The sequence below is a fragment of the Drosophila albomicans genome, chromosome X (genome assembly GCF_009650485.2).
Source record: "Drosophila albomicans strain 15112-1751.03 chromosome X, ASM965048v2, whole genome shotgun sequence".
Lineage (NCBI taxonomy): Eukaryota > Metazoa > Arthropoda > Insecta > Diptera > Drosophilidae > Drosophila > Drosophila albomicans.
The window spans coordinates 27,352,532-27,367,146 of record NC_047627.2 but is presented as its reverse complement, the minus strand read 5'-3'; the positions used below and the strand labels follow the sequence as shown (position 1 = coordinate 27,367,146).

Here is a 14,615-nt window from a genome sequence, read left to right as displayed (position 1 = left end):
ATGTATTGATAATTTTTCAGAAAACTGTTAAGCAGCTAAATTGTGGTTTCAGTAGTAAAATTACAATAATTTCTTAACATGTTTTTACAGCCTAGCGCTGTAAAGGTTTAGATAAGTTTCGAACCGGTTCAGCATACCACAACTTGTTCCATTAACAGTTGTAAGCTTTTAACTTACTGCAAACTGTTGTCAAATATGTTAGATGATATGTTAATACAAAATGTAAGATTTTTATACGATTTTATGATCAATTCTTAAGTGCGAAGATCTTACATTGCACCAATTTGTGAACCGGTTCAGGAGATTTCGTTAAACCGGTTCAGTACAGAACGATTTGCTCCATTAACAGTTGTAAAATGTAATAAGTAATATTTTTGTATATCGATTTATGAACAATTATTCCTAATTGCAACAATCTAACACTGAATCTATTTGCGAACCGGTTCAGGAAACTGAAAATATTGAAATATTGAGGCAACTTTTTATTTTCGACTTTTTTCCTCTACCACTTGCAACTCAGATTAAACTATTTGCTAACTTTTAGCAGCAACAAATGTTGCTACACAAATTTAGAACATTCAGTTGGTAAAACATATAGAAACTTCCTCATTGACATCTGTTCTTTATTGCTTATTCTGATTACTGCATTTGCAAATCGTTTCAATCGATTTTCAACGTCAACTTTTTCGAAATGAATATTGCAATTGTTTTGTCGAAATCAAGTCTGACAATTTCGTGTGGTATGTGAAAAGTTGCTATTTAGTTGCTATTTGCTTTGAGCATTTGTGCTGCCCGATTTTAATCGCTTCAACTACATACTTTTCGTGGTTTGCAGCAACGGGAACCACATTATGTATTATTAAATCAATTACGAGGCGACGCAACGTTTGAAGCAAAACTATTTTTGCTATTGCTGCGTTTAAATCACATACGAAATCGGCTTAAAATCTGGAAAACATTTTCACACAACACATTCTTGCTCTTCAGTAAAGTATAGTTGAATGTTTTGTGCTGACTTTAATGAAAAGTTGTGCAAAATTGATATTGTGTGACAAAGCGATATCGATGCCGATGTCGTCGCAGCGTTACACAACACTGGCTCTGGTGCTGGACACGTTTAAAGTTGTGTGTGATTTATGCCAGTTGCTGGTTGGATTGAGGATTGAGGATGGAGGATGAAGGATGGTGAGAGGATGCTTGTTAGCGTCGACATCAAATTTCAAAATAAAAAGCACGGCGCACACAAACATTTCATCGAGTCCTTGGCACACACTCACACAGCTTACCCAACTCCCAAACAACAACTGGCATCTCTACTCCTCACGCCACTCTCTCGCTCTCACTTTGGTCTCTGGTCTGGCAAACCAAACGAATCGCACACGCTGTGAACTTGTTTTTTATCAATTTGGTTTCGGGCTGCGGTTTTTGGCCAGCCTACGTTTCTACAATCCACATTTTTGGGCCTCAGCGTGGCCACAAGCCGCTGGCTTGCTTTCGCTTTTTTTTTTTTTTATCTTTATACCCGCTACCCATAGGGTAGAAGGGTATGATAACTTTGTGCCGGCAGGAAATGTATGTAACAGCTAGAAGGAGGCATCTCCGACCCTATATATACTTTATATATATTCTTGATCACCATCAATAGCCTAGACGATCTAGCCATGTCCGTCTGTCCGTCCGTCCGTCTGTCCGTCCGTGCGTATGAACACCTAGATCTCAGAGTCTATAAGAGATAGAGCTATAATTTTTTTTCGATAGCATTTGTTATGTTTGCACGCAAATCAAGTTTATTTCAAATTTTTGCCACGCCCACGTCCGCCTTCGCAAATCAACAAAAATCGAATAACATGCGTAATTTTAAAGCTATAGTTGCGAGTTTTGGTGTATACAATAATAACAATAGTAGTTGTGATTTCTGAATAAAAATAGTCGAAGTTGCTTTGTTGCTTTGCCGTCTATGGTATATTTTGAATAGTGTACTATATCGATATACCACATAAACCATTTAGTTTATTTTTAATATTTTGATAGTATATTTGGTATATTTTGAGAATACCTCAAAATATATTGCTTTTATTCAAAATGGGTAGCGGGTATCTCACAGTCGAGTACACTCGACTGTAGCTTTCTTACTTGTTTTTGTTGTTGCTCAACACTACACACATGTGTTGGTCGATTGGCCACCGCATGAGACGCCCCGCCCCGTCCCGCCCCCCTGTTAACGTCGCATCGACTGCTGTGCGTGGTCAGCTTTATTAGGTTGGGTTCGAGGCTTCGAGGGCAGTTTTTGGGCTTCCTGCCGTTTCGCGTGTGCCTTTTAATTTATTTATCACTGGAACCAGAGCCACAGCCACCGCCACCGCCACAGCAACCGCCACAGCCACCGCTAGAGCCACCACAACTGTCGGCCATTTGGCTGGCTGTGTGTCCTGGCAATTTGCTGGCTCTTGTTTATGCAGGACACTGCGACATTTAGCAGCATGGCGGCGTCACGTTAACCTGCAACTGCAAGCGCTCACTTTTATGGCTCTACGCACATTTTCCTCTCTCCTCTCTCCTCCCTCTCTCTGCCAACCCACTCCCTTTTAGTCTCTCTGCAAATCGATTGAGATTTTTGCCAAATCTTTCTTCTACACACAAAGTACTATTCAACGTGCTAAGGCCTCAATCATATAGTCAATTTAGCAAAGGCACAAAAAAAAATAAAATAGAATCTGGTCACACTGGCGTTGAGCTAAAAGGTATAAGCTATAGCTTAGAGCTCAAGCTTCTTCGCTGCTCCTCTTTCAAGTTTCATTCGCCGCCGCCGCCGCCGTCGCCGTCTGCTGTTGTGTTATTAGTTTTCTTTGTGTGCTGCTTCTTCTCTTCTAGACTTCTCTTCTTCTGCATATTACTTTTGCTTCTCTCTCTTTTGCTCGTTGTACTTTTTGGCATATTATTGCATCATAACTTCTCGCTTCGATGCACATTATTGCGGCTTTTCGTCTCGCCTGCTTTGTAGTCGTTTCTCTCTCTCTCTCTCTCTCTCTCTTTAACAGCTTGCGGAGTTCACGCTTATCTGATGATAATATTCCGATTCTAACTTATCGCTTTGACAAGTTGTGACGTAATAAGTTTTAATGCTTTGCAACGTAATTAATTTCACGATATTTTTCCCTTTGATTCTGGCTTTGCTTTTGGTCCTTTTCACTCTAAATTGTAGTTGAAACAGAGAGTGTTTGTTTTTCTTTTATTATGATTTTAGTTTAATACAACAGTATTTAATTTTTAACAATTTATTCGAATTTGTTTTGGTTTTTCTTTCTTTTATTAAGCTTCTTATTTATTGTAGAATTTAATAGCATTTCTTTGATTTTTTCTTATGCTCTTTTCGAATTTGTTTTGTTTTGTTTTCGTCTGTTATTACGGTTTTTATTTAGTGTAGCATTTAATTATTTATTTATTTGTTTTCCTTTCATTTGCTAAAAATATAATATTGACAATACACTTTTTCAATTGGCATTTCACTTTTATTTGATTTGATTCTCATCTTGGTGATTCTTAACCTATTTTTCTATCTTATTGTGCTGCTGCCACTCGATTCTAATTCATTTCGCATTTGACATCTTCGAGAGCACCACGAGATATTTGTCGAATAACTTCTCGTTAAGCTTCTCCGTCGCTATCTGCGATATCTTCTCTCCCTCTCTCTCTCTCTCTCTCTCTCTCTCTCTCTCTCTCTCTCTCTCTCTCTCTTGTTGCAGGCATTCAATATGCATTGACTGCCATTTGCTACAAGCATATACATTTTTCTACTCGTTATTTATTGACTCGAGCGTCACCATTATTCACAAATGTCAACGTAAGTTGAATGTAAGCGGCAAGCGGGTAACGGAAGGGGAAGGGAGGGGAAATGGCTTGGTTGCGAAAGCACTTTGCGCTGCAATTACATTAACCTGGTCAAGAATAAGTGCCATAATAATGCAAAACGTGAGCTCATTTCGGCCATAGCCAGTCCATCAAAGTGCCAACAGATTTCTAATAAATAAATAACAAGTAAGAAAGTTAAAGTCGAGTGTGCTCGACTGTGAGATACCCGCTACCCATTTTCAATAAAGGTAAAATATTGCGGTATCATTTTCAAAATATACCGAAAATACTCAAAAAATACTAAAAATATACCAAATTGTATGTTTGGTATATCGATATAGTACACTATTCAAAATATACCATAGACGGCACAATATACCAGATTGTCACCCAAAGCAACTAAGACGCCCAGAAAGTAGGCGTTTTTGCCCATACAAAAGTATTTAATAACTTCGACAATTTTGATCTGATCAAATTTTCAGGAATCATAACTACTATAATTATTATTGTATATACCAAAATTGGTAACTCTAGCTTTAAAATAATGCTTGTTATTCGATTTTTTTGATTTGCGGAGGCGGAAGTGGGCGTGGCAAAAATTTGAAACAAACTTGATCTGCGTGCAAACATACCAAATGCTGTCGAAAAAAGATTATAGCTCTATCTCTTATAGTCTCTAAGATCCAGTGTTTCATACGGACAGACGGACATGGCTATATCGTCTCGGCTGTTGACACTGATCAAGAATATATATACTTTATAGGGTCGGAGATGCCTTCTTGTACCTGTTACATACATTTCCTGCCGGCACAAAGTTATAATACCCTTCTACCCTATGGGTAGCGGGTATAAAAACGGAACAACTCGGGTGTGCTGAGCTACGAGATACTCACTATCGATTCACAGAAAATTATTGTTAAAAAGTTTTAGCTAAATAAAAATAATAAATAATTCTAAATTGTCTCGAAGTGAGTCCGCTTTAAATGGCTCATTACCCATTAGCAATAATCATTGCAATATACCCAAAAATACTAACATATATTAAAAGTTATATTTGGTATATCGAGAAGCTATAACAAGTTATAGATAATTAATAAGCTTGTTTGTAAGTGAGCGCGCAAGAAATAATGATTGAAATATACCAAAAAATACCAACATATGTATATCAAAAGTTATATTTGGTATATCGGCATTCGAAATTTTTATATACATATATTTGCAATTAATTATAAAGGGAAGTTTTAGCTAAATAATAAATCTAAGTTGTCTAAAAGTGAGCTAGCATTAAATTTCAGATTATTGTGTCAGAAATACATATATGTTTAATGATTAATATCTGATATGATATTATTTTCAGTAGAGTGCGTTGTAATGCGAAAGCATCGCCTCACTTATAAACTAATCGAAATAACAATTAGAAAAGAACAAATGTTTATGCCTTACTGAATTGAGATAGATAGTTAGTCGAAACTTTCGTTCTGATAAATGAGTACTGCAAAAGTTGAATTATGACTATTTTGTTGAAATAACGATTAAAATTCCGTAGTTAGTAAATTTAACTAAATTCTTATGCTGAACTGATTGTAGGATCTACATAAAAGTAGTCCCCAAATTTTGTAGTTGCTACGTTCTAAGTTGCTGAGATCCAGTTGTTTAAACAGATGGACAGACAGAACGACAGAAAGCAGTTGTATTATGTATGTAATTTAGTTTCAGAGATCTAGTTGTTTAACAGAAGAACAAATCGGAGTTCTTGCTTGTATTGCATAATATAACATCATATATTACTATAATTGAATTTCGATTGGCACATAAATTATTATACACTTCCACTCGAAAAGCAAAAGGAGTATAATAAGCTACTAAATGCTCGACGGATTTGTAGCGGGTCTATAAAGCAAAGCGCTGGCGATAAATCTTGAAAAATGTATGGAGTCATGGCGAAACCACAACCGAAAGCAGCAAAATTTTGTACAAATATTTGTCTCAATCAATGCAAGACAAGAAAGAGAAGAGTGCGACTAAGAGTGTGTGAAAGAGAGTGTTCTATGTGTGTGTGTGTCTGTGTTTGTGTGGGAAATTGTCGTCTTCCATTTCATAACTCAATGTGACAGGAAGCGGACAACAGGGCAGTCAATTTCTATTAAATCGACTGACCAAAAAAACAGGACAAAAAAAAAACAGAAAAGCAGAAATGGAGCAAAAGAACAACTCAACTGCGGACAAGGCAATCGAACTACTGATACAGATTGAAAGATTGAGGCGAATAGAAAAGGGCAATGGGGATGCAATGAGGTAGATACTGGACACAGGAATCAGGACGCAGGACACGACGCACTCAACTGAACTGAACACGGGAGAGGAGGGGGGGGGGGGGGGACAGCAATTGAGGATTTGTGCAACTAACGGTTAGAATAATGACATCAGAGTCGGACTTACAGCAATGCCAACTGCTGCTTTAGCCATATTAAAAAATATTTTTAAGTCTGTCCCCTTATTGAACTGAAGTGGAGAAGTGCCTTCGTATGCAGCGTATAATAAGAAAAATTCCTGTGCGCTTTGGCATTCGGGGGTGCTCAACTCATCATCATTATGCTGGTCATCATCATCATCAGCAGCAGCATCGCAACGAACTCTCGTCATCGTCAACCAAAATGCGAACCAAGTCATCGTCGTCGTCTTCAGTGTTTTTTTTTTTTTTTTTTTTTTGCGAAAGGAAAAAAAACGTTAAACTATGCGCTGGCTCTTTACGCCAAGCCATGCACGTATCAAGCAGCAGCAGCTTTCAGATTTCCCTCGATTTTCTCCTCTTACTCAAAGCCAAAGCTGAGCCGTCAAAATGCCATTTCAAGTTCAGCAAAGAAAAAGAACAACTTTTTCGCCATGCGTTTTCCTTTCTCTTCTATACTCGCTACCCATTGAGTAGAAAGGTATTATAGCGTTGTGCTTGCAGGAAATGTATATAATAAGAAGATGTTATTAGATCAGCGAGACGATATAGCCAATTCCGTCTGTCTGTCTGTCCACATAAACACATCTCAGAGATTATAAGCGATAGAGCTATATTATTTTTTTTACGAAAGCACTTGTAATTTTTGCTATTATTTTCGATAAACATCTTTTTTTGCCACTCCCTCTTCCGCCTCCGAATAGCAAGTCAAAATCACTTTGGTACATATTATGATTCCTGAAAATTTGGTTGTGGTCGTATAAAAATTGTAAAAGTTTTTTAACAACTAACTCTATGATACTCTGTGTTATATTTTTAATACATTTATATGCCATATCGATATACCAAATATAGCCTTCGGTATCTTTTAGGATTTTTAGAATATCAATTTAGTATTTTATCAGTATAAAAATTGTAGAAGCTGTTTAACAAAAAAATGTTATATGACAATATGGTATATTCTGCACTCTGTGGTATATTTTAAATATAGTAATATATCGATATAGCAAATATAGCCTTCGGCATCTTTTAGGATTTTTAAATTAAATATTCAGTATTCAGTATTCAGTAAATTGATATTTAGTGTTTTATCAGTATAAAAATTGTAGAAGATGTTTAACAAAAAAATGTTATATGACAATCTGGTATATTCTGCACTCTAAGGTATATTTGAAATGTAATAGTATATCGATATACAAATTATAGTCTTTAATATCGTTTAGAATTTTTTCAGTGTATTAATTTTGTATTTTGTCTATAAAATTGTAGAAGTAATTTTGATACTTTATGGTATATTTTAAATGTTATAGTATATCGATATATCAATTGTTGCATATTTAAGTATTTTCAGTATGTTAATTCAGTATATTTTAGAAATCATATGCGTTACGGGTATGTCACAGTTGGGCACACTCGACTGTAGCTTTTAAACTTGTACTTCTTTTTTTCGTTGTCGTCGATTATTGTATTCTTCTTTTTATTTTTTTTTATTGGGATCACACAACAGTGAAGCGACGGCGGCGGCGGCGGCGCAGTCAAGCAAATGCAATAAACTCCGGACAAGTTTATTAAATTTACAGTTATGTGTGCAATGCATTGTTGCTGTTGTCTGCACACACATACATAGAAAGTTGTGTGTTGTTGGGACGGCTGCTTAAATTGCCCGACGGGCTTAAAAGCTGTTAAGTGTGAATGAAAATGCAATTGAAAAGTTGAGACAAAGCAATCGACCAATTGAATAGGCATCAGAGGAGTAGAGAGAGAGAGGTGAAGTGAGGTGTACTCCATACATACATACAAACATACCAAACATATATATGTTAGTCTGTGTTAGCAATGCCAATTTGCTCTGGCCGCATAGTTTTTGGGGTTAGGCATTTTGTGCAGCAGCGCTGAAAAGTAGGCAACACAAATCGAATTTCAACAAAATTAAAACTTTCTCGATGTGCCTTGAATGCTGAATGATGCCAGCTTCTCGCTATCTCTCTCCAGCTCTCTTTCTCTCTCTCTCTCTCTCTTTCTCTCTCTCTCTCTCTCTTTCAACATTTACTTTCAAAGTCGATGTGTGTGTGTGTGTGTGTGTGTGTGTGTGTGTAGCTATGTCAAGCCAAGATTAAGCAACTCAAATGCTTAGATTTCATTTAAAAGATAGTTAAGACATAGACAGACAAAGACTGTCCGTTGGGTTTTCTCAGCGTCAGCTGAAAAGTAGGCAGCATTTAATTTAAAACTCAATTTCATGCTCACATTTGAATGATAAACACGAAAATTCAGTTAGTTCTAACTCGGTCTGTCGACTGTCGAATATGGAATATAAAATACCCTTAGTTGAATTGTGTTTGCTAGAGTTTCGCAAATTTAGTTTTCACAAGTTCAACACACACACGCATTTGGGTGAAATTGGTAAAACTTTACAAAGTACAAATTTAACATCAATTTAATATACTTAATTATGCAAAATAAGTCATAAAAGTGGGATTATTAAGTAATTAATAGACTAATTAGTATATTATTGTAATGTCGATAGTAGTATTTAGTAAATATTTGTAAATGTGATAGTAATTAGCATATTTTAATGAATGTGATAGCATTTTTAGTATATTTTTGTGAATGTGACAGAATATATATTGTATAATTTTGTGTATGCAATTAATAGACTAAGGAATAGATTTTAGTTATTGTGATAGAGATTAGTATATTTTTGTGCTTCTATACTGCATTCAGTATTTTTTGTGAGTGTGACAGTATTTTGCGTATTTAAAAAATAGAGTAATTAGTATATTTTTCTGATTGTGATATCATGTATAGTATATTTTTGTGTATGTAATCAATATACTAATTAGTATATTTATGTAAATGTGCTAGTATACACAGTATATTTTGTGAATGCAATCTATATACTATTTAGTATATTTGTATGAATGTAATAGTATTTAGTATGTTTTTGTAAATGCGATAGTATATTTTTGCGAATGTACTTAATATACTAATTAATTAATTAGTATAATTTTGTGATTGTGCTAGTATTTAGTGTATTTTTGTAAATACAATTAATATACTAATTAGAAAATTTAAATATAAACAGTATATTTTTCAGAATATATAGTATATCCAGTATATTTTTGCAAATGTAATACTATAAGGCTACTTAGTATATTTGTGTGAATGCGAAATCTACCAATCGACTTTGAATATGCTTTTAATTTCACACATTTTGCGTAGCTACAATGTTTGGACATGTTAATCTCGATCTCTGTTCGCGACATGCTGCCATTCAAAACGACTTTGACATTTGATTATGGAAATTATTCGAATTTATTATTCACAATGTGCGAGAGAATATTACGTTTTAGTTTTAACGGCAAAAGCCAGCAGCTAATTCAGAATGAGATTGACTGCCATACATATGTATATAGTATATGTTATGTTATGGTGTATGAGTATGGAGAAGTATTCCCGCTCTGAATGCACACGGTGCGGTTGGTATTTATTCATTTATTCATACGCTAAGCGAATTTGTTGCCATTTTACAAATGGTAAACGGCGAAACTGAACAATGAGTGCAATTTGTTGTTTATTACCGCCGTCGTTGCTATTTCCACTTGAGAGCACGACAACATTCACTAGTATGGAAATGAAAGGAGAGGGGGAGCAACAAAAAAAAAAAAAAAAAAAAGCAGAACAAATTTCATTTCTTCCTTTTTTCACCATTTTTCCCCCGGCTTTTCCTTTTCCTTTTTTTTTTTGGTGTGTGTTTGTGGATTGCAGAACAAACAGAGAAAAGGAGATGGCGCGGACAACGTTTGGCAATGATATATGTGAGTGCTTGTTGCGAGTGAAGAGCATAGAGTGAGTGTGTGTGTGTGTGTGTAGAGAGTGTGTTTGCTGCTAGACATATGTAGGATAACAAATCAATTTTAGTATCGACACAAGTGAAACTCTCCGTGGAGTTGGCTTACCTTGCATTTAACTCTTTGGGGCATATTACTTCCGCTGTGGCTGTGGCAAGTCTAGCAACTTGCAACACACACGTTGCCGAAAATTCATCAACGCAATAGGAATGCCATGGACAACAGAGTCAACACAGTTTTTTTTTTTTTATTTTTTTTTTTGTTCTCTCTCCTCTTCCCATTTCTCGTTCGCTGTTGTTTGTCTCGCTGGATATCTCAACCAAAACTCAATGCTCGATGAAAAACCCACGAATCGCTGTCACTTTTGATTGTAATCGAGTGTTTCTACCGTCGCTTTTCGTTCGACATGTAACTCGTTTTCCAACGCTACACTGCGAGAAATCAACAAATTATAAATATGAAAATTATTAAATCACTTTTATCAAAAATCAACAAAGTTTTGACTTTCAACACACTTTAATGTGCTTACTTTGTTGTAAATGGAAAAAATAATTAAACAGTTAATTTACCATTTTGCATCTATTATGTTTTATTATTAAACATATTTTCCCAAAAATGAGAATAATCTATATTTAATACTTTCTTACAATTTTCAATACTCAATTTGTCAACAAAAAATATATCAAAAAACTATTAAGAAATAAATATTAATATTCTCTTTCATCAGATTATGAATGTTTTTGTAAAATAATAAAATATTTCATTACTGAAATTTGAAAATAAATATGAAATATCTGTGTTGAAAAAAAATATTAATATTTACTTTTTAATGGTTTTTTTTACATTTTTATACCCGCTACCCATAGGGTAGAAGGGTATTATAACTTTGTGCCGGCAGGAAATGTATGTAACAGGTAGAAGGAGGCATCTCCGACCCTATAAAGTATATATATTCTTGATCAGCATCAATAGCCGAGACGATCTAGCCATGTCCGTCTGTCCGTCTGTGTGTCTGTGTGTCTGTATGTCTGTGTGTCTGTCCGTCTGTCCGTCTGTCCGTATGAAACACTGGATCTCAGAGACTATAAGAGATAGAGCTATAATTTTTTTTCGACAGCATTTGTTATGTTTGCACGCAGATCAAGTTTGTTTCAAATTTTTGCCACGCCCACTTCCGCCCCCGCAAATCAAAAAAATCGAATAACAAGTGTAATTTTAAAGCTAGAGCTACGAATTTTGGTATATACAATAATTACTGTAGTAGTTATGATTCCTGAAAATTTGTCGAAGTTATTTAGGAAATACTTTTGTATGGGAAAAACGCCTACTTACTAGGGGTCTGAGTTGCTTTGGCCGACAATCTGGCACATTGTGCCGTTTATGGTATATTTTGAATGGTGTACTATATCGATATACCAAATATACCATTTGGTATATTTTTAGTATTTTTTTTTTAGTATTTTCGGTATATTTTGAAAATGATACCGCAATATTTTGCCTTTATTAAAAATGGGTAGCGGGTATCTCACAGTCGAGCACACTCGACTGTAACTTTCTTACTTGTTTATGTTGAAAAATCGAGTATTGAAAACAAGAAAAAAAGATGTGAGATACCAGAGTGGTATTTCCGTAAAAATATACTAACGTCATATACCAAAAAAATACTAACATATTAAAAACACTATATTTTGTATATGGATATATAATTGATTTTTCTCAGAGTAGCTACTTCCTAAAAATATCCCAAAAATACTACAAATATACTTGAGCCCTTCAATTTTGATATACATATGTAGACATATAAATAATTTCTCTGAATGAAGCTACTTCCTTAAAATATACTAATTACATATACCAGAAAAATACCAAAATAGACCAAACCCTATATTTTGTATACAAATTATCATAGATTTCTCTCAGTGTAGCTACTTCTACTCTGTCAAACAGTTTGATATACTTTTGCAAACTCTGCTACGTTCACACGATATCCTTGTGTGTGTCTGAGTGTGCAAGTAAGTGTGTGTGTGTGTGTGTGCGTGTGTATGTTGGTATATGTTTGCCAATTGGATTTGACATTTTATTGGGTTTTCTTTCTCGTTACTGCCGCTCCACTGACTGTCTGTTACCGACCTTCATTCCCACCTCCACCTTCTGCGACTTCTCTTACTTCACTTCTCCCCCGCTCTCTCTCTCCCGCTCTCTTTCACTCTCCTTCAGCACGTCCTGGGCTAGTCAAGCGCTTGTTGTAGTTGTAATTGATGTTCTGCTGCCTGGCCAAAGCCTTTGGTAACATAAATCTAATGACCTGGTCCTTGTACAGCGTCTACAGCTACTGCACTGGACATTTGGACAATCAAGGAAGCGAGATAGAATGAGAGTGGGGAGAGGAGAGAGGAGACTTTAGCGCTGTGGTTCGAAGAGCATAAGAAAGATAACACAGCTGAAAGATTGAATTGGTTTCATTTTGCTTCTATTTTTGGTAATTAGTACGAAGGCAACTTGATTATCGCGTCATGTACTCAGAGAGAGAGAGAGAGAGAGAAGAACTGAACTCACAACTCGTAACTTGTAACTTGTAGTAACTGTAGACGTGCTCTAATTGCACTCATTAATTTGGAGCATGTCATAAAATGTGCCAGAGATAGCAGAGATACTAGTAGTATAACAGATAGTCAAATAGCAACTACAACTACAACTATAACAAACTTAACACAGCCAAGTCGAAAATCACTGAACCGAAATAATCAAAAGTTTCTGATGGAGCTGCAAGTGCAATTGCTCTTGTCTCTTCCATACGCTCTCTGCTATGTATAACTTTGGCATTTCACTTTTGTACAACTAGCGAAAATTGTGAATAGCAGCGACTTTGCCTTGCGTTAGTCAATTTCGACATTGACAGGATATTTTATTGAAAAACCACCGAGCGCGCACTCTAAGGAAGAAGAGCGAAGAGAGAACTTAGACTCCGACTGACTGTCTGCGTGTGAAACATTGTTTTATTGCTCAAGGTGGATTTGATGTCGAAAGTCAGTTAACCTTTTGAGCTACGATGTTAACTGACACTTGAGATATTATTTTGCAAATAACCTATTAGAAATTTAAAGTATTTTATTTTATTTAGCCAACATTTTGTATTAAATTAGAATTAGTACTACAATATCACGCATAATATAAACCAAGTCTCAAGGAAGTTTTTTTGTGGTTGCTGGAAAATTTAAGCTTTGTAATAATATATATATTCATATATTCGTCATATTTTAGTATTTTTCAATATATTAGTTAAAAACAATTAAAATATATTTTAAGAATAACAGTCTTTTATATATTATTGGGTATGTTTCGGTATTTTTAGTATATTCATTTAGTATACTTTAATAATAATAAGATTTTCGGCCAAAAACCCTTAGTATATTTTTTCATTTTTCAGTATATTAATTCGGTATATTTTGAGAATAATGCCATAATAAAGACTAGTATATTTTAGTATTTTATTCAGTATATTAATTTGGTATATTTTAAGAATATAGTGTTTTGTTTACGGTACGTTTCGGTATTTTTAGTATATTAATTCAGTATATTTTAAGAATAATGTCTGGTATATTTTAGTTCAGTATATTTTTAGAAGAATGTCATAATAAAGACTAGTATATATTAGTATTTGATTCAGTATATTAACTTATATAGTATATTTTAAGAATAATAGTGTTTTGTTTACGGTACGTTTCGGTATTTTTAGTATATTAATTCAGTATATTTTAAGAATAATGTCTTTGGTATATTTTAGTTCAGTATATTTTCAGAATAATGTCATAATAAAAACTAGTATATTTTAGTATTTAATTCAGTATATTAACTTAGTATATTTTCAGAATAATAGTATTTTGTTTTTATTGAAATAAGCTAGCGGGTATGTCACAGTCGAGCACACTCGATTTCTTATTAGTTAATATTGTATTCCTTCCTTTAGCTCACAAACTTATGACTAGATGAGCTTTCCTTAAAGTTTGCATATATGGTATATTGAAATTCTTCAATCTGTCATCCACAGGTCTGTCGGATACCAAACTGCACGAGATCTATCTCGACGACAAGGAGATCAAGCTAAGCTGGATGGTCGATTGGTACAAGCAGGAGGTGCTCTTCCATTTGCAGAACGCATTCAACGAGCAGCATCGTTGGTTCTATTTGGGCTTCTCGAAGCGCGGCAGTCTCGCCGATGCGGACATTTGTTTCTTTGAGAATCAGAATGGCTTCTTCAATGTGGTCACCGACACCTACACCAGTCCCGATGGTCATTGGGTGCGCAAGGATTACCAGCAGGACTGCGAAGTCTTCAAAATGGATGAGTTCACCTTGGCTTTTAAGCGCAAATTCGATACCTGTGATCCGCTCGATCTGCGGCTTCATGTGAGTGCTTACTTTTAGTTTAGTATTTCGTTTTTTTCTGAATATTATATTGTTGTGCT

General features: G+C 35.0%; 1 protein-coding gene across 6 annotated transcripts in view; it reads left to right on the top strand.

Annotated features, from left to right (window-relative positions):
• Positions 1–14,615, top strand: part of LOC117567905 (tyramine beta-hydroxylase) — a 65,817-nt gene that overhangs the window by 40,319 nt on the left and 10,883 nt on the right. For all 6 annotated transcript variants that reach the window (XM_034248216.2, XM_034248199.2, XM_034248208.2 and 3 more), the window contains one exon: positions 14,198–14,556. In XM_034248216.2, coding sequence (XP_034104107.1) covers positions 14,198–14,556 — 359 coding nt within the window. The remainder of the gene's footprint in view (positions 1–14,197; positions 14,557–14,615) is intronic.